Source organism: Coffea eugenioides, unplaced genomic scaffold (assembly GCF_003713205.1).
Source record: "Coffea eugenioides isolate CCC68of unplaced genomic scaffold, Ceug_1.0 ScVebR1_399;HRSCAF=1071, whole genome shotgun sequence".
In the NCBI taxonomy this organism is placed as follows: domain Eukaryota; kingdom Viridiplantae; phylum Streptophyta; class Magnoliopsida; order Gentianales; family Rubiaceae; genus Coffea; species Coffea eugenioides.
Genome location: NW_020864234.1, coordinates 1 through 26,710, shown reverse-complemented (window position 1 = coordinate 26,710; position 26,710 = coordinate 1). Strand labels below are relative to the sequence as shown.

Here is a 26,710-nt window from a genome sequence, read left to right as displayed (position 1 = left end):
CTGTAAATTGGGAGTGGATCTTTTGTCAAATCCATACTTGGTGGGTGAAATCAAAGTCCCAATGCTAAAAAGTTTGCTGGAGGGACGTTGTTGTGGGAATGCCGGCTGGGAGAAGTGCTCAGGAAATGCAAAAATGGGGTTGGAAATTGTAAGCAAAGGATGGAAGGGAATTTAATATGGCAGGACCTGCTGTCCTGTGGCAGACAACTAACACAGCATCAGGTAGGATCTGACATTGTTTTTTCTTCTTGCTTTCCCCACAAACATCCAAGCCATATCGTGTGGTATGACTCCGGCAAGTTGAGGCAGAGTCGGTGACGGTGAAAACATCAATGACGTCAAAGTCACCTAAATCTAACTAATTTTGGTTGAATTCTGAACATGCCTCCAAGTCTCCATCAAAGAACTATCCAAGCGCCACAGAAGTAATTGATAAAAACTCTCGAGCCACACCTCCCAATAAACGTAGTGAAAAAGAAAAAAATGTAGCGAATTTTGTACAATTGACTACGATTATTTGCATAGAAAAAAACATAGCGAATTTTGTGCAATTGACTACGATTATTTGCATAGAAAAAAACATAGCGAATTTTGTGCAATTGACTACAATTATTTGCGTAGCAAAAAGTTGCCATGGTTGGCTACAAAAATAATCATAGCAATAACGAAACAATTGGTGATAAAAAGTTCCGTAGTTAAAAATAGGACTTTTGTTGGAAAATCAATGGACTTGAAGGCAAAATCTAAGATTTTTTGCTACAAAAATGTATTATTTTCTACGAAAAATAAGTATTTTTTACCGACATACAATTTCATCGCAAAAGAAAATCTTTTGGACAATGAATGGAAATTGTAGGACTCTTAACTACGATTCTGAGATATTGTCACCTAATACCTTTTGCAACAGTTTTGGCAACGATAAATTTTCTTTTTTTTTTTTTTGGGCAAACGATAAACTTTCCATTGATAGAACAGTAAGCCTGTACAAGGAGCAAGATTACTCGGTTACATCAGCTAGTATGTATGGTATCTATATACTATTTATAAAAGTTATTCGTCTACTCTCAAAACATCTATTTGCTATACCCTATTCAACAACCAAATCCCAATTCACTTTTACAAGTGGAACTTTCCTCCATGAGGCTCCGACAAGCGTAACAGTATCAACAATAGTTGCAAGGATTCTATTAGTAGCAGTAGGATCATTCTTGAAAATAGCCTCGTTTCTAGCTTTCCAGATCTGATAGACTGTGCTAGCCAAGACCAACTTTTTGAACCTGTCAATGAACCACTTGGAGTGCTGACATATCCATCTGAGCCCAATAGACCATGGGTTAGCACTCCTAGACTCTTGACATAATGCTTGAACTTTCTGCCATACAATAGCAGCCAACGGACATTCGAAAAAAAATGATCTATTGTTTCCTCGACAGCATTGCACAGAATACAATCAGTAGTTCCATTAACGCAGCCCCATCCTCTCAGTCTATCTCTAGTTGTAAGCCGTTATTTTGCCAACTAAAGTATAAAGGAGAAACGCGGTATCCTGTCCTTGTTCCAAACCAGTTTATACCATTCAACTTTAGCGCCAGCAGCCCTCAAAACTTTTAAATGTAGGCTTAAATTGAAAAGAACCAGAAGCGCAAGAATTTTGTTGTTAATTATTAAAGACGATGATTTTTAACTCTTTGGCTATAATGTTTCTAGTGGCCTGAGGCCAAATTTGTTGTAGTACCATTCCTCAAGGTTAAAAGCCATGATTCCAATAAAGAAAAATGTAAAGTTCATATCATATGGTGTACATCATTTTCTAACATCATGTTTGGAGTTCACAAAAACTATTCTTTGTTACATTACGTTCAAATTGATTTACCTAATTAAATAGAAGACTTAGGCCCTGTTTGGATTGCTATTTGTTGGAAAAAAATTTCTTGTTTTGCAGCAATATTCCATTTACATATTTCCCAATCAACTTTTTACATCACAGACATTACATTCTAAAAATATTATATTAATTTTTCCCCAAAAACTTTTTGAAAAATGCAATCAAAAAAATTTCTTACATTCTGTTCAAATTCACAAAACCATTCCGAGACAGTTCAAGTGGCAACCATCCAGTTCATTTTCCCTTTTTTTTTTTTAACATGAAACACAATGTAGTGTAGATTGAAAAGGTTTGAGAGGAAGAAGTTATTCTCATTAAGCCTCCGTCAAGGATATATATATACAACACAAATATCGAATATAGCTACTGATCTTCCTAAATTTGAATACAAATACAGCTAAGGATAAAGCCTAACTAACAAATATTAGCTAGATATATATTTATCAATTCAAATTGAACTAACTCAGTTACAAAGATATACATTATCTCTAATACCCTCCCTCAAGTTGGAGCGTGAGGATCACGAACTCCCAATTTGCGAAGAAGAAACTCAAACTGATCTCGACCCAAAGCTTTGGTTAGAATGTTTGCTAACTGGTCATGATTTCGAACATAAACCGTTTTGATCACACCTTTCTGTATTTCATCAAGAACAAAATGGCAATCAACTTCGATGTGTTTGGTGCGTTCATGAAAGACAGGATTTGCAGCTATATGCATTGCGGCTTGGCTATCACAAAATACTCCAGCAGATTGATCATGACGCACTCCCAAAGACAATAACAGACCTTGTAGCCATTTCAATTCACAAACAGTTGCAGCCAAAGAGCGATATCTGCTTCAGCCGATGAGCGAGAAACCGTATGTTGTTTCTTGGTCTTCCATGAAATCGGAGAGTTCCCAAGAAAAATGAAATAACCTGTAAGTGATCTCCGAGTTAATGGACAACCGCCCCAATCCGAATCGCAATAAGCTTTCAGTTCAAGATTGCAAGCCGCTTTGAGTAAAATGCCTTGTCCCAGACTACCTTTCAAGTATCGGACTATGCGCAAGGTTGCCTCCCAATGCTCTTTCTGTGGCTGTTGCATAAATTGTGCTAAAATATGCACACCATAGGACAACTCAGGCCGAGTTAAGCTCAAGTAAATCAATCTTCCCACCAGCCTTCGGTATTGTTCAGGGTCTTGCAGCAAATCACCTTTAGCTAAAGCGAGATGATGATTTTGCTCCATAGGAAACTTCGAAGGTTTAGCACCCAACAATCCTGCTTCATTAATGATATCTAAAGCATATTTTCGCTGACACAAGAAAATCCCTTCAGCATTTCTAGCTACTTCAACACCCAAAAAATACTTTAAAACACCTAAATCTTTCATGTGGAAACATTGGCTCAAGTATGATTTGAATTCATTGATCAAATGCGTTTTGTTTCCAGCTATAATAAGGTCATCCACATACACTAAGACAGCCAATTGTATTCCATCTCGCATCAAAATAAACAAGGAATAATCAGACTGTGACTGAAGAAAACCATACCGTTTTAGAGCTTAAGCCAATTTTGCAAACCAACAACGTGGTGCTTGTCGTAAACCATAAAGTGACTTCCTCAAGCGACACACCTTTCCGGGCTGGTTAGTGTGAAATCCAGGAGGTATCTTCATGTAAACCTCTTCGGCTAAGTCTCCATGGAGAAAAGCATTATGGACATCCATTTGATGAAGTCCCCATCCTTTAGCTGCTGCCACAGAGAGAAATGTGCGGACTGTAACCATTTTTGCTACTGGTGCAAAGGTTTCGTTGTAGTCGATCCCTTCAACTTGGTTGTTGCTAAGAATTACCATATGTGCCTTGTATCGGTCAATGGTCCCATCAGAATTATACTTAATTTTGTACACCCGTTTGCTTCCTATTGCTTTCTTCCCTGGTGGTAAGTCAACGAGAGTCCATGTGCCATTTTTTTTAAGTGCATCAATCTCTTTGTGCATAGCTTCTCTCCATCGGACATCTTTAACTGCTTGATGATAAAATCTTGGCTGAACATTGGTTGTGATGGCTGCCAAGAAAGCCTGATGACATGGTGAGAACTTTGTGTAATCAACATATTTAGCTAAGTCATAGGACATACCTGAGAATGATGATGGTTTGGCTGAACTTGCAGAGGGGCTTTCACTTTGAACTGCATAAGTCACACAATCCTTTAGCCTTGTAGAAACTTGCTTGGAGCGAAGTCCACGTCCAAGTTCTGTCACACCTTGTACTGTCTCTACGGTCTCCATTCGAGGTTCAATTGCTGTACTTCCCTCCCTTACGTCGGCATTTCATTCTGCACACAATCTAAATGCTCATAAGTTTCACGAACATGATCAAGCTGCTCCTTTTCCTTTTCTCTTGTCTGACCAGTTACCTCTTCTTCAAAGTAATCATCTATTTGAGATGGTATTGAATGATGCTTGCAGGTTTGAACATGATCAGCTGCAAATGGAAACTCATCTTCACAAAATACAACATCCTGAGACACAAAATACTTTCTTGTTTCTAAATCATACAACCGCCAACCTTTCTGTCCACAAAGGGTCACATAATAACCCAACAAAGATTACATTTATTGGCTGTATCGAAGTAGCAAATTTTATCCTTCTCACGATTCAAGTTTCTTGTGGCATAAACACCAATCAACCAAACTTAAATGTACGAATTTAGTATCTTTGAACGATAATCAAGCAAGTGACCATATATCATTTCATAAGGTGTTTTTCCTTCTAGTAATTGAGAAGGAGTACGATTAATCAGATATCCAGCAGTTAACACACATTCTCCCCAAAAACTGATTGGTAAGTTGGCCTGAAATCGCGAAGCTCTCGCCACATTTAGTATATGTCGATGTTTTCTTTCCACTCGTCCATTCTGTTGGGGCGTTCCCACACATGAAGTTTGATGTATTATCCCTTTGTTAGAAAAATATCCCTTCAAACTGATGAACTCACTGCCATTATCCCTTCTAACTATCTTAACATTCTTATCAAATTGTCGATGAACCATAGCAACAAAATTTGGCAAAATATTTCCAACTTCAGTTTTATCTATCATCAAATATATCCACACACATCTCGAAAAATCATCAACAATCGTAAGAAAATAAGATGCATTACAAGAACTAGAGACTCGATATGGTCCCCACAAGTCACAATGAATCAATTCAAATGTTTCACTAGCTCTACTATCACTAGAACAAAATACTTCTCTCGTTTGCTTAGCTTTAAAACAAGCATCACAAGTTTTATTTGAACCTAATTGAATCTTAATTCCAGAAATTAAACCTACGACTTTTGAAGACGGGTGCCCCATTCTCCGATGCCAAAGATCACATGAATCCAATATCCGAGTTTGAAGTGCTTGGACTGTTGTCTCCCTCTTGAAGTAATAAAGCCCCTTGCATCGTTCACCCGCTGCAATCACCATCCTCGAAGTGCAGTCCTGTATCAAACAAAGCTTATCAGTAAACAACACATTACATTTTGATTCATCAACCAATTGTGATACTGAGATTAAACTGCAATGTAATCCTGGAGCATGAAGAACATTGTCTAATCGAATATTTTGTCCCATGCAGGCCGATCCTTTTTGCAATGCCAGCACCTGTTCTCCATTAGGCAAGCCAATTGGACAGCCTAATATCTGGTTCAAGCTAGATAAACAGCTCGAATTTCCTGTCATATGCTGTGTAGCGCCGGAATCAATTATCCAGATAAAGTTTTCCTTACCAGTCATCTTCTCATTACTCCCTGATTCTGAGTTGCAAGTGTTCAACGGACTCATAACTGCTGCCCATTGTTCATTTGTCAGTCCTTTAGGAGTAGATTCTTCAATTACTTGAGCTGCATTAACTCGTGCTCCATTCCATCCTCTTCCTGACATCTTGCCACGGCCTCTTCGTCCAGTCTATCTTCCTCGATCCGAACCAGACATTTTAGAGCAATCACCCCACCAATCGGGATATCCAATCAGCTGAAAACATCCCTCAACATCATGCCCTTCGCGATTGCAGTGTTTACAAACGGCACTTCTATCCTTGATTCTTGTTTTGGCTTGAACCATAAAGCTAGCAGCTTCGTTGTTGATCTCTTTTCCCTTGGAAATATTTCAAACCCTTTCTTCTTGGCACATCAAGGAATACGCCTTGCTCACACTAGGCAATGGAGTTGTGCTCAAACTGTTTGATCTCACTGTTCTATAAGCATCGTCTAACCCCATCAGAAATTGATGAAGTTTTTCTTCTTCTCATTTCTTTGTTATTTCGGTTGCTACATTACACGTACAACCCCCACACTTGCACGTAGAGATCGCATCATAATTCGCCAGTTCTTCCCACAATCGCTTCAATTTAGCATAGTAACTCATAAGTGAGAGTCCTTGCTATTTGCAATTTGCTAATTCTGTCTTCAGTTGCTGCACTCGTGCACCATCAGTCACTAAGAAACATTCTTTAATGTCTTCCCATAAATCCTTTGCAATCTCCCTGTGTGTCAAAGTAGATCGCACCGTTGGCTCAATCGTGTTCATCATCCATGATATGAGCATGGAATTCACTGTCCACCAGTCTTCTAATTCATCGGAATCTTCATCTGGCTGTGCTAAGATTCCATCAATGAATCCGAATTTCTTCTTGGCTCTGAGAGCAGTTCGGATTGCTCTAGCCCACACATCATAATTATCCTCTTTTAATTGTACCTGGGTGATTATATTTCCAGGATTATCATTGGCATACAAGGTGTATGGCGACACTATTTTCTTTCCATCTCCTTCCATTTTTTTTAGTTGTTAGAGGTTTGAAGCTCTGATACCATGAAATGGTTTGAGAGGAAGAAGTTATTCTCATTAAGCCTCCGTCAAGGATATATATATACAACACAAATATCGAATATAGCTACTGATCTTCCTAAATTTGAATACAAATACAGCTAAGGATAAAGCCTAACAAACAAATATTAGCTAGATATATATTTACCAATTCAAACTGATAACTAACTCAGTTACAAAGATAGACATTATCTCTAATACAGATCGATGTGTGTGTGTGGGTCTTTTTTTTTTTTTGGCAATTTCATAACTTTTCTTCTTAACATTAAACTCAATGTAGTGCCATGCAGTAGTCAAACCTCACCGCGTCTGGTATTCCAACTTTCAAGTCTCAAGTATTTTTTTCTTTTTACAAACAAATCTCAAATTCACACTTCACATTTCACAACGGAATAGATCCATGTCGGCCCATTTGAAATAAGGTTAAAAGCCTTTGCAATTATCAATGATGATTGTATTGTACAATGTCGCTACTATCATGATAAATGTAAACACTGAAATAATAAGTAATGCTAACACAACAACATGCAAAAACTGACAAATTTATTTACTTACTAAAATTTGTATCCAAGTGTTGTTAGAGTAAATTTTATATACACTGACAGACTATTACGGTTGGATATACGGCACTTATGTAAAATTTGAGTTCCAAATTCAAATTGAAAAAATGTGTACATTATTAGTGCATAAAAAATTAATCTATGTTTTAATATCCATATTTGTCATTTTGGTATACACTTAACAATGCAATTCCGACTGACGATTGTAGAAGTCCTTGATCGAATAAAATGAAACTCGAGGGTCCTACGAACGCATGCCCCTGTCAACACGCAACTATTTGTTTGAAAAAGTATGAATTGAGGGTGCTACGGTCAATATTAATCTCATAAAAGCTTGAACCCACTCGATCGATATGCAATTGTTCACTGTGAAGTGCAATACACAGAAAGTGAAAGACAACAAAAAAGTTCTAGGAAGAAAAAGAGGAAAATAAGGAGAAATAATATAAATCACAGAACTTTCAGCAAATATTTCGATGGTCATAACTTCTAGGATTCACGTGTTGATTTAGATACTTTGATCATATAGGCTTAAGAGGAAGTGAAGGTGTTGAAGAACCAGAAAAAAAACTAGGACTCGAACTTGGATCGAGAAGTTTTTTCAAAAAATTTTGGCAAGTGAGTTTTCTGAGTGTTTATTTAAAATTTACTGTAACTTATCGTAGAAGTTTTTAAAAAATTTTTTGAATATTTTTAAATGTATAGTTTAAAAACTTTGAGAAATTTTTTGAGCTACTATAATTAAAGTTTTTAAAAAACTTGTAGCAGACAAACTTGATAAAAAACTCAAGTGCCAAACAGGACATAGATTTTGTATTTGGATCTACAATAATACATTCTAAAAATACACGCAATCTCAAATACACATAATAATAAATAAATGAATAAATACAAATACAAATTCTTTCTTCTCTCACCTACCACCACCGCCACCCTTGTTCGCTCCTCACTGCTTCACTGTCACCACCTCCTCCTTTTTTCTCTCTCCTCCCTCTCCCTTCCCCTACTTCCTCCCTCCTCCTCTTCCCTTTTCCTCTTCCACCCCCTCACTCCTCCCGGAGAACAGAAATTCATCCTCACTTCACAGTCTAGTAAAAACATATAGTGGATTCTCATTCATAAATAGTACACATACGATTGAAGGATTTTTATTTGGTGAGAAGTACATTGCGATAGCTAATACATATAACCTGTTCAAACTGACATCTAATAGAGTTGAAGTATTAATAACCAAATCTTCAATACTTATTCTGAAACATTTCCAGCACCTTGGTCTCCAAGTCCTTGACAGAATATTTTATGTACTCACTCACACGCTTCACTTTGTGTACTCGGCTTAGCCGCTCAAGAAAGTGATTATAGGCCGGAATCAGCTTAGCCAATATGCATTCAAGAAGTTTCATCCGCAGCTGCTGATCTGGTACCATCCATCTTTCTTGAGTCTGAAGAATATCTTCAAACATACGATTGAAGGTCTTGAACTTCTTTTTCACAGCTCTTGTAGACCTTCCAGGAAAGAAATCACAGTTCAAATGTGATTTTAATCCTTCACCCTTTAAAAAAGTGCAGATTTCGCCCCAACTTCTGTGGAAATAATCAGTCTTTGCCAGCTCCACTTTTTCTCTTAATTTCATCTGCAGGTGAGTGCCAATAAGTTCTTCCAACTCCTTGGAACTTTTAATCATCTCAGAAACAGAGCTAACATTGTTCATCACGAACAAACAACGCAGAGATTCTTGTCCATAGAAGTTGGACTTGAATTTCAAGTTATACAGTAAAGCCTGGATAACTCGAGCAAGATGGCTCTTTAGGGGAATTAGCCCTTTGTCCTTTTCTTGTGAACCCGGTACTTCTGGAGGATCTCGGTCGTCATTGGAACCTTGGGGTCTGGCCACCAACTCAGTTAAGGATTCCATGTGAACGTAAATCTGCTCAATATGATGAATTATGTACTTAGTCAAGGGGTGAATTCCTCCTCCAGGAAATGGCCTCGTTGAAAGCTCACAAAGAACCTGTTTCTCTGTAGTAGAAAGGATATTTGTCATTTGCTGTTTCAGTCGGAGCATAATCTTAGTGGCAAAATTGCAGATGGCTTTCGCTGGGCATACATCTTGGTCAAAATATGCCATAAGATGTGGAATTAGATTGGCTAGTTCATGATATAAGGGCAACAAAATGTCTGATCTCTGGGGCAATCGGCCCCTGGCTAATAGAGAGTCTGGAAACACAAGCAACTCAGCTGCAGTCCCTTTTATTATGTACACAAAACCGTTAGTAGCAGAATCCTCGAATGATCCCAGATCTCCAAAAATTTGCTCATAGAAACACTTCTCTATTCCAAAAATGGTGCCTACGCAAATCTTGGCTACTTGTATCCACCGTTGGGTTTTCTCACTCAACTCATCCGAGAACATAAAAACACAGACTGTCTCTACCTTCAATTTCTCACGGAGCCTCACATATACCAGGTTGACTACATCCTTTCGATGCTCGGTATACATCTGAACACAGTCAGCCAATTCACTTCTGGAGCTCAACGTTGCTGCAATACACCTAAGAGTTTTTATACCTTCTTCACTAAAGACTGCGTGATGGCCCTCGTAGTCTTCGTAGTGCAATGTGATGGTGGAGCTATCTGTAATGGAAGCTGAAAGATACACTGAATTATTCGAACTCTTCAAGAATTGATCTGCACCTATGGTGTACTTGGGGTTGAATAATACGTCTAGGAACTGGAGCTTGAGTTGGGAAGAGGGGATTTGGGAAGCCTGCACATGATCAAAGTTGACTTTGTTTTCACTGCAAATTGGGAGTGGATCTTTTGTCAAATCCATACTTGATGGGTGAAATCAAAGTCCCAATGTCTCCCTACTGTAATTGTGTCCTCTCTTGACTTTGCTAAAAAGTTTGCAGGAGGGGGTTGTGGAAATGCCGGCTAGGAGAAGTGCTCAGGAATGCAAAAATGGGGTTGGAAATCTTATACATATAAAGCGGGGATCGCTTATGAACAGTACAGAATGAGCCGGTTATGCCGTTATTGTTGTGACTTTGAGGGGCATTTTGGTCTTTTGTTGATGGGTGGGAGTGGCTTTCCTGAAATTTCACGCGGACGATTGTGACAGTCAGCAATTCCTGCTGAAAATTCGCACAGACAATTTGGGTATTTGGTGGCAGTGGTGAGTGGACCGGTTATCCAGTAATTTTCGCCAACTTTGAGGGCATTTAGTATTGTTGGTGGGGCAAGAAACATTTTGGAGTGGTTGGCGTGCGTTTACTTTCCTTCTTCAGGTGTGCGTTCCCATTTGCGAGCATTCATAGATATCAGGCTGGCTTCTAGTTAACTTTCCGATTGTACGAAATATATTACATTCAAATTAGCACCATCAAATTAAAATTAGCTCCTCTTACTAACAAAAAAAATTAAATTAACTCCGCTTGCGAAGTTTATTGCATGGAAATTAAGACCGCCTCACAAATTAAGATCAGTGGTGAGTGGGCGATGTAACCTTACACTTTGCTGCAAATTGCTGCCCGGTTGTTTCTTCAGTTAAAATGGTTAGAGGGTCTTTCTGTTTTGAAAAAATATATATATAAGGGTCCCCATGTGAATTTTTTTTTTTTTTTTGCAAAAGGATAAACTTTCTTCATAAAAAAAGTGTAATTTAAGAAATGGATTATAGTTTTTAAATTTTTACAATCGGCCCAACTTTTTTCTTTCGAGCATGAAAAAATGATTCAATAAATACATATTTTCTAACCTTAAACACGAGTTTATTACCCCCATTTGATAGAATAGTTCCACTAGTTATTTCTTAGCATTTTATTCTAACCTATCCTTAAACGCAAGTTGATTTTGAATTCACTATTTAAAGTTTCCAATTATCTCTTAATTTTGAATACCACTTTTATTAAAAAAAAAGAAAAAGAAAAGAGAAACTCACCTATTTTAGCACATGATTTAAGAACACAAAATAACCTATAATTTTGCAGCTTATGATATAGATTACCAAAAAAAATCATCAACCAAGGAAGAGAAAGAATCATCAAATAAGTAAGAATTATAAATCCAAAAACCTTGAAAGTAGAAAAGAAAAATTTTAAGCTCAAGAAATATTAGATATTGTATATATCTAAGCTTAGTGAAGATTCAAAGAGGTTATTCCATGCTCCTCGTACTCACCACATAAAGTGTTGCCTCCCATACAAATTATCAAATCCAAAATCATCAAAATCTCCAAAAAAAAAAATGACATAGACAGCCTAAAAAAGGGAAGAAAGAAAGAAAAATAAGAAAATATGTATATTCATCCTTGCAAGTTAAAGTTGTTCAATATTGAGAGTCCAGACTCATTTTCAATAAATGATGTCCTGTCCAAAGAAACCATTGTTGCACCCTCCATTCTTAAACACTTTTAATCTATCAATCAAACAATCATCTGAATTTCAACAAAAAGAATAGGATCCAACATGAAATCCTGATTAGGAGACATGTATAGCCATATGCCTTTTAGTTCTACCTAATTTTAGGCATTATTTACTGATTAATGCTACATTAAGAATGTTAAATAATCATGCCTTTTAGTTTTGCCTAATTTTAGGCATTACTTACTAATTAATGCTATATTAAGAATGTAAGATAACTTGATTTCAAAGTCATGTTTCTTTGTGCAATTAGGAAAAAACACACACTCACACACATGACTACTATATCTAACAAAGAAAAAAAAACACACAAACATAACAGCAAAATAATGAGTCTCAACTACCTGACGCACGGCGTCAGGGCTGAAAAACTAGTTGTAATCAAAGAATGGATGGGAATATTATATTGTAGGACTTAGTAACCTGTGCCAGACAACTAAGAGCAACTTCAATAGCGTGTCATGGGAGATATCCGTTACACGGCCACAATGGCAGTGTAATGAGCATTACACCTTTTGGCTAAACATGAACAACAACTAAAATTTTATGGTGCAAGTTAACGTTCAATTTTTTTTAATGGTCATTTTTTGGTTCTCTCTATATAAACACACAAGACACCTTTTTTTTCATATCTCACTATTCTATTCTATTATTTCTCTTACTCTCTCACTCATTTTCCATGACCTCTTTGAACAATTTTCTAAAATTTCAATATTTTGTGATTACGGATGAAAATTTTAGTAGTTTTAAAAATATGTTAAATGCTCCAAATATAGAAAATTCATCCTCCTCACAAAATCAAAACCACCAAAATTTTCCAAATTACCCAAATTTCTCATTTTCTGGTGTTCCTACAAATATGCAAAATTATGCATATCCCCTAAATTTATCCACTTTCAACCATCCATCAAATTTCTAAAATTCACCAAATTTTCCATATCCAATTCTCATGTATCCGCCACCTACTTATTTTAATCCGACTATGGGAAATCACGACTATTATAACCTTGGGATGGGTTGTGGAGGTTCAAAAATTCCATCAAAGATAAGAAGGATTTTAATTTCGCCGGCTAGCAAGAAAATGCAACACCAATGTAATCAATGTCGAACTCTCAATTTCCACCGCATTCAATACAATGTGGGGTAGAAAACATTACTCTCACCAATGAGGCGGTGAAAGAACCTGATTGTAAACACGTTCCATGGAGTGTGGATGATGACAAGATGCTTGCAAGTGCTTGGCTCACAATTTCTAATTGCAGCATCGTGGGTAACTCCCAAAATGATGAGAGTTTCTAGAAACGAGTCACCAACTACATTAATGAGAATCGACAATTTGGGCCACCAAGAAAATATAAAGCTATGAAATCACATTGGCATTGGTTGAGTCGGATGGTCAACAAATTCAACCAATACTACAATAGATTGGATGGAGAACATCATAGCGGGTGGAATGATGATCAGATCAAGCAACATGCACGAGAGCTTATTTATTTATGGGATATGAGTTGTGCATTGTTAAACTAAATATTTGAGTTGATTGTGGACCCATATTATTATACCGTGTGGAGTGTAATCCATTATAAATGAGAGTATAATAAAACAGGAGATAGTTGAATGCTGATGTGGCACGTGAATTCCATTGTGGATGCCCTAACACTGCATCAGGTAGGATCTAACATTGTTTTTTTTTTCTTTCCCCACAAACACCCAAGCAATATTGTGTGTGTTAGGAAATTGGCTTAATTTCTTTCAAGTAGGTTTCTTGCTTTGTGTGGAAGTAACTAGTTTCCTAATTGATTTTAGTTACTTGAAATAGTAAAGGAATTTTCTATTTTATTTAAGATTAGAAGTTGTTTCCTATTCTGTGTATGTTTAAGAACTAGAATTGGTTTCCTATTGTTATTTGGGTTTTGGCCAAATAATGTCATCTATAAATAAGTGGGTACTACACAAGAGACATACAAGGGCACACAAGAGGCGATATGTAGTCTTATACATGAGGTGTGAGAGATGGTTGTTTGGAGATAAGAGATAGTATACAAGGGTTGGGATTGGGTTCAATCTGTATTCTTGTTTAGGGTTTTCCTCTCATAATAAAGAACGGGTTTCTCTCCGTGGACGTAGACTCAATGGTGGAGTCGAACCACGTTAAATATTGTGTGTCGTTTATCATTCATGCTTGTGGCTTGTTTGTCATTAAATTATTGTGTACTTGATATCTTAATAGTTGTTTATTCCACGTTTGGATCCTAACAAGTGGTATCAGAACTTAGTTGCGAGATTGGATTGCTCACGGACAATAGAGCAAGGTTCATGATTGGATCATGGTTGACTATTGAAATCAAGTGGATTAGTGGTTGTTACCAACTGAACAATTTATTAGGTGATATCCTTATTTCAATGGTTTGGTAAAAAACATTGATGGTGAAGGATGGAAAGTTGAAAAGCATGGAGATACTTGACGGTGAATCTAGGCAGGTGATTCAAGGGTCAAGGAAAATGTGGAATCCAATGTTGACTTTGGACGTGAATTGGTGGAGATTTTCTCACACCTCCAACGGTTAATACTTCATCCCGATGGATTTTAGATTTTAGTTATGTTCTTGGGTGATATGGCACGTGTCCCAAAGAAACAAAGAGATCTAATTTTCATGTGCCAGAAGACTCTGACAGTTACGAGTTTTTCGTTTTAGGTGGAATCTTGGAAACCACACGTGGCGAGACAGTCCTGAGGATGGGAAGAAATATGGTGATTTTACCACTTGGTTGCCTCAATGGTTAGGGTTAGAACTCACAGAAGGGGATCCCAAATTGCAAGTGGCGGTGAGAAGAAATCATGCAAAAAGAGATGGTGAATTGAGATACCTTCTCACGAGTCAACTGGAGGTTGGACTCGGGGTAACTATACATGTTCATTTGTCGATTGAATCAATTTGGTATCAGGACTGTATTGATTCGAGTGTATAGTTCGATAGCATATTATTTGGTAGTTGATAGCAAATGGTTGCTAAAAGAAATTTTCGCCAAGGTGAAAATTTGTTAGCAAATTGACTTAATTTCTTTTAGGTAGGTTTCGTGCTTTGTGTGGAAATAACTAGTTTCTTAATTGATTTTAGTTACTTGAAGTAGTAGTCAAGGAATTTTTTATTTTGTTTAGGATTAAAAGTTGTTTCCTATTTTGTGTAAGTTTAGAAACTAGAATTGGTTTTCTATTATTATTTGAGCTTTGGCCAAATAATGTCATCTATAAATAGGTGGGTTGGCATACTACACAAAAGACACACAAGAGCACACAAGAGACAACATGTAATTTTATACATGGGGTGTGAGAGAGGGTTCTTGGGAGATGAGAGATAGTATACAAGGGTCGGATTTGGGTTCAAATTGTATTCTTGTATAGGGTCTTCCTCTCATAATAAAGAACGGATTTTTCTCCGTGGATGTAGGCTCAACGATGGAGTGGAACCACGTTAAATATTGTGTGTCATTTATCTTTCATACTTGTGGTTTATTTGTCATTAAATTGTTGTGTACTTGATAACTCAATAGTTGTTTATTCCGCACTTAGATCCTAATAGTGTGGTATGACTCCGATGAGTTGGGGCAGAGTTGGACGGTGAAAACATCTTTGACCTCAAAATCACCAAAATCTAACTAATTTTTGGTTGAATTCAGAACATGCCTCCAAGCCTCCATCAAAGAACTATCAAAGCTCCACAGAAGTAATTGATAAAAACTCTCGGGCCACACCTCACAATAAACGTAGCAAAAAAAAAGTAGCGAACTTTGTACAATTGAATACGATTATTTGCACAGAAAAAAAAACATAGCAAATTTTGTACAATTGACTACAATTATTTGCATAACAAAAAGTTGTCATGGTTGGCTACAAAAATAATCATAGCAAATATTAAACAATTGACAATAAAAAGTTCGTAGTTAAAAATAAGACTTTTGTTGGAAAATCAATGGACTTGAAGGCAAAATCTAAAATTTTTTGCTACAAAAATGCATTATTTGCTATGAAAAATAAGTATTTTTACCAACATACAATTTCATCGCAAAAGGTAAACTTTTGGACAAAATTCGCTATTGTAGGGAGGTGGAAGAAGGAAGGTGGAGGCCAATCAAGGTTGAGAAACAAGGCCCGATAATCTCACATATGTTTTTTGCAGATGATTTGATATTGTTTGCAGAAGCGAGTTTGCAACAAGCAGATGTTTTACAGAGAGTGTTATAGTGGTTCTGTGAGGGGTCAGGACAGAAAATAAGTGTTGCTAAATCCAAGATGTATTGCTCAGGGAATGTTCCAACAAAGGTAGCAGAGGAAATGAGTAGGAGAACGGGAGTTGGATTAATGACTGATCTAGGGAACTATCTAGGTATGCCGCTGCTACATAGCCGAATTAATAAGGGGACTTATGCAGGGATTCTGGAAAGAATCAATAAGAGGCTACAGGGGTGGAAGAGTAAATGTCTATCCTTTGCTGCTAGAACATTACTTGTGAAGACTGTAGTGACCACGATACCTATTTATGCTATGCAAACATCTTTGCTGCCGAGCTCTCTAATAGACAAGATTGAGAAGAAGATTAAGGGCTTCATTTGGGGTGATGGAGATTCGAAGAGACGAATGCACCTCATAAATTGGGATATTATAACACAACCAAAAAAGAAAGGGGGTCTAGGAATTAGGAAGCTGAGATGGTACATAGAGCTATGTTAGCCAAAACTAAGCGGCCTTATGATCACCTTGCTATATGCTAAATCTCATATTTCAACAAAAACAAAACATCCTGAAATAGTGGATTAGCATGGTTTGGTCCCCAGACGATAAATTATTATTATTTTTTGGGCAAATGATAAACTTTCCATTGATAGAACAGTAAGCCTGTACAAGGAGCAAGATTACTCAGTTACATCAAGTACTTTGTAAGGTATCTATACTATTTATAAAAGTTATTCGTCTACTCTCAAAACATCTATGTGCTATACCGTATTCAACAGCCAAATCCCAATTCACCATGAGGCTCCAGCAAGCCTAACAGAATCAACAATAGTTGCAAGGATTCCATTAGTAGTAGTGGGAACATTCTTGAAAATAGCCTCGTCTCTAGCCTTCCAAACCTGATAGATTGTAATAGCTAAAACCAACCTTTTGAACCTGTCAACGAACCTAGGGCTGCAAACGAGCCGAACCGAGTAGAGTTTTAGCTTAATCGAGCCGAACTTGACTTAATTTTATCGAACTCGAACTCGAGCTCGAGCTCAACGAGCTGACCATTTTGAAGCTCGAGCTCGAGTTCGAGCTCGACTTGATTCGAGCTGAGCTTGAACTCGAAAAATTAAAAATAAATTTTTTTTATTTTTTAATAAATAAATAAAATAATAATTTTTTCTTAATAAATAATAAATATTAAGGATATTATGTAATTTTACTATTAAAATAAATATATATATATATATATTCTCGAACTCGCGAGACGAGTTTCATATTTTGAGTTGGAGTTCGAGCTCGACTTTGACTCGATCAACTCGAGCTCGAATTGAGCCGCTCGCGAGCCGATTCGTTTGACCTAAACGAACCACTTGGAATTCCAACGCTGACATATCCATCTGAGCTCAATAGACCATGGGTTAGCACTCCTATCCTCTTGACCAAGGTTCTAAAACCCAAACCGTTTATTGATCCAGAAAAATGAATGGATCAAAGGTCACTAATTCAATCGTTGGATTGACTATTATTAACCCGTGATATCATAAATATTATTAATAAATATTAAACATCTAAAAAAACAAATATTTGTAGAAAATTAAGGCATATTATTAAATGTAATCACTTCAATTCTTATTCTATTAGTCTAAGTAGCATTATTTGTTTGAGACTCAAAAATAGCTTTTATAAGTTAACGGATTTTAATAGTATTATTTCATATATTTTTAATTTTCCCAAATTACATGAGTACTAGTTTATATGATAAAAATTGAAACACTTAAAAGGCATTAACAAATAAATGAAATGCATTCGAGATTTTGAAAAAAAAAACTAATATAGTTAATTATATGTTATAAATGTTAAACAAGAGTTAATATATAATCATGGAGGGAAGGGAGAAATGAGTAGAATAAGGCAATAATTATTATTTTCTAATTAATTAGAGATAATTATGCATGGGCAATTGGTAAAATATTAAATTTGGAATGTCATTAATGAGATTAGTTGACCAAATTCAAAATTGTTAGCTTAATTAAGCTTGGATATTGAACTGGTCAGTTTTCATAAAACTGTTTCGGGTCAACCGTTCAATGGTTGAACAGGATGATTTAACTGATTTAAATGTAAATTGATACTAACTGGTTTTTTAAGCAAATCTAGACCGGAAAGAAGGCCGGTTTGACCAGCTGGTCTGGGCTAGGTTTTAAAACATTGCTCTTAACATAATGCTTGAACTTTCTGCCATACAATAGCAGTCAAAGGAACATTCGAAAAACAAATGATCCATAGTTTTCTCAACAGCTTTGTACAGAATACAATCAGTAGTTCCATTAATGCAACCCTATCTTCTGAGTCTCTAGTTGTAAGCCTTTTTTTGCAAAGCAACTAAAGTATATATCATTCCACTTTAGCACCAACAGCCCTCAAAACTTTAAGTGTAGGCTTAACTTGAAAAGAGCAAGAAGTGCAAGAATTTTTGCAGTTAATTATTAAAGACAATGATTTTTGACTCTTTGGCTATAATGTTTTTGGTGGCCTAAGGCCAAATTTGTTGTATTACCATTCCTCAAGGTTAAAAGCCATGATTCCAATAAAGAAAAATGTAAAGCCCCTATCATATGGTGTACATCATTTTCTAACATCATGTTTGGAGTTCACAAAAACTATTCTTTGTTACACTACATTCAAATTGATTTACCTAATTAAATAGAAGACATAGGCCCTGTTTGGATTGCTATTCGTTGGAAAAAAAAATTTCTTGTTTTGCAGCAATATTCCATTTACATATTTCCCAATCAACTTTTTGCATAACATGCATCACATTCTAAAAATATTATATTAATTTTTCCCCAAAAACTTTTTGAAAAATGCAATCAAAAAAATTTCTTACATTCTGTTCAAATGCACAAAACCATTCCGAGACAGTTCAACTGGCAACCATCCCAGTTCATTTGCCATTTTTTTAAACATGAAACACAATGTAGTGCAAATCAATGTGTGTGTGTGTGTGTCTTTTTTTTGTTCGTAATTTCAGAACTTTTCTTCTTAACATTAAACTCAATGTAGTGCCCCGCAGTAGTCAAACTGCACTACGTCTGGTATTCCAACTTTCAAGTCTCAAGTTTTTTTTTTCTTTTTATAAACAAATCTCAAATTCACACTTCACATTTCACAACGGAATAGATCCATGTCGGTCCATTTGAAATAAGGGGTTAAGAGCCTTTGCAATTATCAATGATGATTGTATTGTACAATGTCGCTACTATCATGATAAATGTAAACACTAAAATAATAAGTAATGCTAACACAACAACATGCAAAAGCGTGACAAATTTATTTACTTACTAAAATTTGTATCCAAGTGTTATTAGAGTAAATTTTATATACACTGACATACTATTACAGTTGGATATACGACACTTATGTAAAATTTGAGTTTCAAATTCAAATTGAAAAAATGTGTACATTATTAGTGCATAAAAAATTAATCTATGTTTTAATATCCATATTTGTCATTTTGGTATACACTTAACAATGCAATTCCGACTGACGATTGTAGAAGTCCTTGATCGAATAAAATGAAACTCGAGGGTCCTACGAACGCATGCCCCTATCAACACGCAACTATTTGTTTGAAAAAGTATGAATTGAGGGTGCTACGGTCAATATTAATCTCATAAAAGCTTGAACCCACTCGATCGATATGCAATTGTTCACTGTGAAGTGCAATAGAGAGAAAGTGAAAGACAGCAAAAAAGTTCTAGGAAGAAAAAGAGGAAAATAAGGAGAAATAATATAAATCACAGAACTTTCAGCAAATATTTTGATGCTCATAACTTCTAGGATTCACGTGTTGATTTAGATACTTTGATTTAGGCTTAAGAGGAAGTGGAGGTGTTGAAGAACCAGAAAAAAAAACTAGGACTCGAACTTGGATCGAGAAGTTTTTTCAAAAAATTTTGGCAAGTGAGTTTTTTGAGTGTTTGTTTAAAGTTTACTGTAACTTACTGTAGAAGTTTTTTAAAAAAATTTTGAATATTTTTAAATGTATAGTTTAAAAACTTTGAGAAGTTTTTTGAGATTACTATAGTTAAAATTTTTAAAAAACTTGTAGCAGACAAACTTGACAAAAAACTCATGTGCCAAACAGGGCATAGATTTTGTATTTGGAATCTACAATAATATATTCTAAAAATACACGCAATCTCAAATACACATAATAATAAATAAATGAATAAATACAAATACAAATTCTTTCTTCTCTCACCTACCACGACCGCCACCCTTGTTTGCTCCTCACTGCTTCACTGTCACCATCCCCTCCTTTTTTCTCTCTCCTCCCTCTCCCTTCCCCTACTTCCTCCCTCCTCCTCTTCCCTCTTCCTCTTCCGCCCCCTCCCTCCTCCCGGAGAACAGAAATTCATCCTCACTTCACAGTCTAGTAAAAACATATAGTGGATTCTCATTCATAAACATTACACATACGATTGAAGGATTTTTATTTGGTGAGAAGTACATTGCGATAGCTAATACATATAACCTGTTCAAACTGACATCTAATAGAGCTGAAGTATTAATAACCAAATCTTCAATACTTATTCTGAAACATATCCAGCACCTTGGTCTCCAAGTCCTTGACAGAATATTTTATGTACTCACTCACACGCTTCACTTTGTGTACTCGGCTTAGCCGCTCAAGAAAGTGATTATAGGCCGGAATCAGCTTAGCCAATATGCATTCAAGAAGTTTCATCCGCAGCTGCTGATCTGGTACTATCCATCGTTCTTGAGTCTGAAGAATATCTTCAAACATACTATTGAAGGTCTTGAACTTTTTTTTCACAACTCTTGTAGACCTTCCAGGAAAGAAATCACAATTAAAATGTAATTTTAATCCTTCACCTTTTAAAAAAGTGCACATATCGCCCCAACTTCTATGGAAATAATCAGTCTTTGCCAGCTCCACTTTTTCTCTTAATTTCATCTGCAGGTGAGTGCCAATAAGTTCTTCCAACTCCTTGGAACTTTTAATCATCTCAGAAACAGAGCTAACATTGTTCATCATGAACACACAACGAAGAGATTCTTGTCCATAGAAGTTGGGCTTGAATTTCAAGTTATACAGTAAAAACTCGATAACTCGAGCAAGATGGCTCTTTAGGGGAATTAGCCCTTTGTCCATTTCTTGTGAACCCGGTACTTCTGGAGGATCTCGGTCGTCATTGGAACCTTGGGGTCTAGCCACCAACTCAGTTAAGGATTCCCTATGAACATAAAACAGCTCAATGAATTATGTACTTAGTCAAGGGGTGAATTCCTCCTCCAGGAAATGGCCTCGTTGAAAGCTCACGAAGAACCTGTTTCTCTGTAGTAGAAAGGATATTTGTCATTTGCTGTTTCAGTCGGAGCATAATCTTAGTGGCAATATTGCAGATGGCTTTCGCTGGGCATACATCTTGGTCAAAATATGCCATAAGATGTGGAATTAGATTGGCTAGCTAGTTCATGATATAAGGGCAATAGAATGTCTGATCTCTGGGGCAATCGGCCCCTGGCTAATAGAGAGTTTGGAAACACAAGCAACTCAGCAGCAGTCCCTTTTATTATGTACACAAAATAGGCCTGTTAATCGGGCCTAATGAGCTGGGCTTTGATGTGCTCAAGTTCAACTCATTTAATTTGATACATTTTCGGGATTCGGGCTATGAGTTTCGGGTTCATAAATGTGAAACTCATACTCAACTCACATAATATTCGGGTTGTGAGCCTTAATGGGGCTTAGCCCAAACTCACTTATTACTCCTTAATTTTCTTAATATAATTACTATAACTATTAAGTTGTAAAACTAATTTAACATTTACAAGACTATAATATTAAAACTAAACATGAACAAATATTAGTTCTTAACAAGTATATAAACCAAAATTTTTTTCAATAATATTTATATTTATTTCGTTCAAAATGCATGAAAAATAGTAATAAAACATGTGATCATAAGCCAATATATCTTTAAAAGTTGAAACTTTTTTTATAATCTTGTGATTTAAATCCAAATATGCTTGATGATTTTTGTGTTTGTTGACCAAAAAGAAATCAACCAATATTATACCAATACAAAAATTTACTCAACTAATAAGAAAAGTTAGAGATTTAGTTATGCATTACTAATATTGGCTCTCAAGAAAACTCATGAAAGAGTCTTTAGATGTATTTTTGTGTTTTGTAATTTATATATATATTTAGTATTTAGTAATAATATATTTGGATATATAATTATACATAATATCAAAATATAAATATTATATATATAGGTAATTAAAGGGTCGGGTCTATATCGGGTTTGAGCCTAATAAGGCCCAAACTCGGCTCATATTTAATTCGGGCCTAATTTTTAGGCTCAAACTCAGACCGGCTCACTAAATGATCGAATCCATTGGGCTTTCTGTCGGGCCAAACGAGTTGAGCTCGGACTAGCCCAGCCCCATTGATAGTCCTAAACAAAACTTATGTTTTCAGACTCGGACCGAGAGTCGACTCGGCCGAGCTCAGGGGTCAGGGGTCAATGGATTCGACCGGGATCGATAGGGGGTCGAATCGGATGACGGCATATATACGTCATATACATATATATATATATATTCCTGCAAATCAAATTTACAAAATATAACTAAAAATCCAATCATCTAAATTTATATCCAATTCATCAAACAAATCACCAAATTCATCCAAACTCACAAAATTTATAAAATAGAAATTTCATACATGTTTAATCCCTGACTAATAGCAATCCAAATAAGGTAACAAGTTCAAGTTCATTTTCCCTAAGATTTCAGTCATTTCCTAACAGAAATTCTTTACTATACAGTTGCAGACAAAAGGAAAGTTCTGTAAAGCAAAAAGGTCTTGCACACCGAAGTCAGTCTGCCACCACTCTACATCATTTTCTTTTCACATGCACCTCGATGCTGTCATTCTCCTCCATTTCAATTTTCAAGCCCAGTAGGGGTGGCAGTAGGACTAATTTTACTCCATCAAAACAAAAAACTAGATTCTGTAAATCAAGCTTGACCTTGTCGGCATACATCTTGAAGAGTCTCTCAAATTTATCATCCACGAAAACTCTAAATTGCTTGGGTCCATCCTTGTCCTGGATCGTAATAACTATCTTTGCTCTGTTCTGGCAAGCATCTGAGGGCTGTTCTGCAACACCTCTTGTAGGAGATTGTGATGATGCATTAAGCTGACTTTTCACAGATTCTGCAACAGCGAACTCTCGTTTCACAGATTCCTCAACAGCTTTCAATGCGTCCTTTGCTAATTGGGTTAGTGAAGCCAATTCCTGCTTTTTCAAGTGACAACGGTGGAGGTGTGACGCCCCCACTTCTCCCTAAGGCGAACCAAAGGGTATCCGCGGGACGCCTGCCCAGCTCTCGCCGGGACTCACTACAATCTTTAATCATTCAAAAGCTCGAAATACTTTAAAGATCTCACACTTACAATTATGCAGGCTTTCAAGCTTAAATACAACCCATGGAAAAGGGGTACTATAGCCATCCGTTATAATATAACTTAAAGTCTTCAAAAGAAAACAATCTAGTACTACTCACGAGCACCCTTGGTCTCGAACCCTGTAAAAGAAATCCACAACGTGGTATGAGCTACACAGCCCAGTGAGGTTCCAAGACACTCTAACAGTTCAAATAAATCAAATAAGTTGGGCATATCATACGCATGGTTCAAGGTTACACAATGGCATGTTATCATGAGGCAATAATCATTGTACAGGTAATTTGAGCATATCATAGGTATGGCACGTTTTCATAAAACGGTTATCATTATGTAAAATAAACACACATTGAAGGATACGGTGTTCCAGTGGAACTCTGTCGGTCATCTGCACCTTATGACTTCCGGATCCCCTCGGTTTGACTGGCCATCACCTTATCCCTCCAGTGGTAATACTCGAGTATACCGAAACGGTTGTCCAGGGTTCCAACCTACCCGACCGAGCCCAGTCCTGGCTCGAGTAGGTCAGTAACCGAGGCAGGGCCCAAGTTTAGCTTAGAGCTTACAACATGCACAAGTAATCAAGTAATTCGGCAAAAGGTAAAATTCATCATTTGAGTAGGTCGAGTGAGGTAAAGTACACACTCGCCTAACAATGATGGACAACTTCATATAACATGCGATTCATGATAATCAAGTGATCAAGTAAGTTGGTGATCACGTAAGCAGATAATCAAGTAAGCAAGTAGCCGAATGGATTAGAAAACGGTAAGTAAACACGATAAACGGTAAACGGTGGTAATTACGGTTAATTGGCAGACATATGTCATTTTAATAGGCCACCATTGGCCGATTTTCACTTTTTCCACATAAGAGTCGAGGAGATTCACTCCAACCGACTTATGCTGTCATAGCATAATTAATCATTTAAACACATCATGTAGATATGCTCTCCAAACATTTCATATCTAGTATTTCAAGTAATCACATAAATATGCTCTTTAAGCATTTCATATCGAATAGTTCAAATATACATATTTCAGGTATTTCATGTCGAGTAATTCAAGTATACCTTATTCAGATACGCATGAGTGTGGTAAATACTTAACATATAGCACTTAACACTTAATAATCATGGGTATGCATGTCATAGACTTATTCCAATTAAGTATTCCTATATGGAAACACTCACCTATAGCAACAAGAGAGTAAATAGCTCAAACAAGTGTCTAAGGCGTCCACTTCGCAGTTCTTCTTGAAGGTCCCTTGAGCGCCTGAGCAAATACATTAACTATTATAACTATCACTTAGAACTTCCTACTTATCAAGAAGGTTTGACAATCTAAAGGGAATTCATGAAATTGGGCCTTAATATTAATAATCGAGGCTCAAGAGTAAAAGTTTTAAAAGTTATAAGAAAGAGACTAACATTTTTCATGAAATCGAGTCAAAATGCTCAATCGTATAGAGAAAAGAAGGCAAGGTTTCCAAAATCTCATTTCTAAGAAAATTGTCCAATTTTTAGCTTTGGGTGTCAATTCTAGAAAAATCGTATCTTGCACTACGTAGGTCCAAATTGGAAAGCTTGATACCATTGGAAACTACATTCCGAGTACTACAAAAGTTTCTAGAAGACACTTTCCATGATTCGAAATGGAAGGTATTCAAAAGTTGGATCAAACGTTTACTGCTGTAGAATACTAAAGACAGTTTCAAGGTTGGGTTTTTTGGCCAATTTGGAAAATTCAGTAAAATTTCCTGCTTTTGAACTAAACTTTGAATTGGAAAATCAAATAGTGTTGCAATCCAAGATAATAACAAACAACGGATTGAGAAATCGGAGTTTCGAGCATACCAAGATATATAGCCCCAAGTGAGGAAGAATTCAAGACTGAAGAAGAATTTCCAGTTTTGACCTCCAACACTAGAATTTTAATTGGGTATAGAAAACGAAAACTTGGATTGGTACAATTGCAGTATTTTACTCCCATATGAAAGGTACCACTCTATAAAATTTCAGGGAAAAATACTTTCGGTAAGATAGTTAATTAGTCAACCAAAGTTCAGGAAAGTTATAAGGCAATCTGCCTTGAGACTTTCATTACCCAATTCAAAACGTCTAATCAAGCAAACTATACAATCATGGTTCATTTGTGAAATAAAGGCCTAAGAAACATCCATAATGCCTTTGGTAAGTGTTTAGTATCAAGAACATCAATTAACAAGTTCACTCCAATATCTTGTTCCAAACCAGTCCAACATTAGGGTTTTTCCAAAACAGAGCAGTCCACTTGTTTCAGTCACAACTCATTCAATTTAACTCGAAATCGAGCATGGCTTATGCCGTTGGAAAATAAGTTCATAGGGGTAAAATATCACAGAAGAAATCATTTCCAAATTCGGCACCAATCTGGTTCAAAATCGGGCATCAAGTTGCTGCCTGAACACTTCATTCCAGATGAACAGAAGAGCACAGGGACAGCGAACTTAAAACATTTGGTTCGGCTGCCTTCACAAAGAATAGAACGTCATTTATACCAAATTAAAGCCAGGAATGTCTAGTTTCCAACGCCACAAACGGCACATGATTTCGACATCTGAGGACAGAGTTACAGCCAAAATACTACCACTGGTCAGAATCATACGCGAACAGTTTTCCAGATTGCTAGTTTCTCAAGAAAAATTCATTTGCTCAATCAAACCTCAATATTTTCCAATGAAATTTTTCACACATCTAATACATCCTATAAACATCTAATTCAAGCCATTAAACCATTAAAAATTGGCCTGGAAATGGCCGAACATGGCAGGGGTAAAATCGGAAGTTTTTGCTTCTTACACCCAATGAAGTTTCTACTAATTACCCACCACTAATGCATCATTATAACCACTAAACCAACAATATAATCACCATCAATCATCACATCAGCAAAATAACCCAAGTGTGGGAATTCCAAGAGCCCACTATCACATTTTTACACCATACACAAGCTAACCAAATGCATGCATGAACTTAACAAGGTAAGATAGCTTCCAAACTTCAAGTTTTCAAGAGTGGATCATCACTTACTTTGGGTTGATGTTCAGCAGAATTTTCGGCCCTCTATTACCCCAGAAAAACCGTGATTTCCAGCCCTTGTTTGCAGCTCAAAATGATCCTCAAGTGTCAAGCTAGGTGTGGTGCAAGTTTGGTTAATTTTGGAGATGATTTGGAGTGGTTATGAGTGAGATTAGTGAGCAGAAATTATGTTGCAAATGAG

The 26,710-nt window shown here is 36.4% G+C and overlaps 2 protein-coding genes across 2 annotated transcripts; both read right to left on the bottom strand.

Moving 5' to 3' along the window:
- Positions 1-8,452: 8,452 nt before the first annotated feature.
- LOC113758214 (exocyst complex component EXO70B1-like) lies at positions 8,453-10,188 on the bottom strand. The gene has a single exon (XM_027301164.1). The coding sequence runs from the start codon at positions 10,134-10,136 to the stop codon at positions 8,541-8,543; it is 1,596 nt and encodes a 531-aa protein (XP_027156965.1). The 5' UTR covers positions 10,137-10,188; the 3' UTR covers positions 8,453-8,540.
- A 10,343-nt stretch (positions 10,189-20,531) lies between these two features.
- LOC113758213 (exocyst complex component EXO70A1-like) lies at positions 20,532-23,283 on the bottom strand (the record flags this gene model as incomplete). The annotated part of the gene is made up of 2 exons (XM_027301163.1): positions 20,532-21,207; positions 23,027-23,283. Coding segments are annotated over 2 exons (933 nt in total), but the record flags the coding sequence as incomplete, so codon positions are not given.
- Between the last annotated feature and the right edge of the window lie 3,427 nt (positions 23,284-26,710).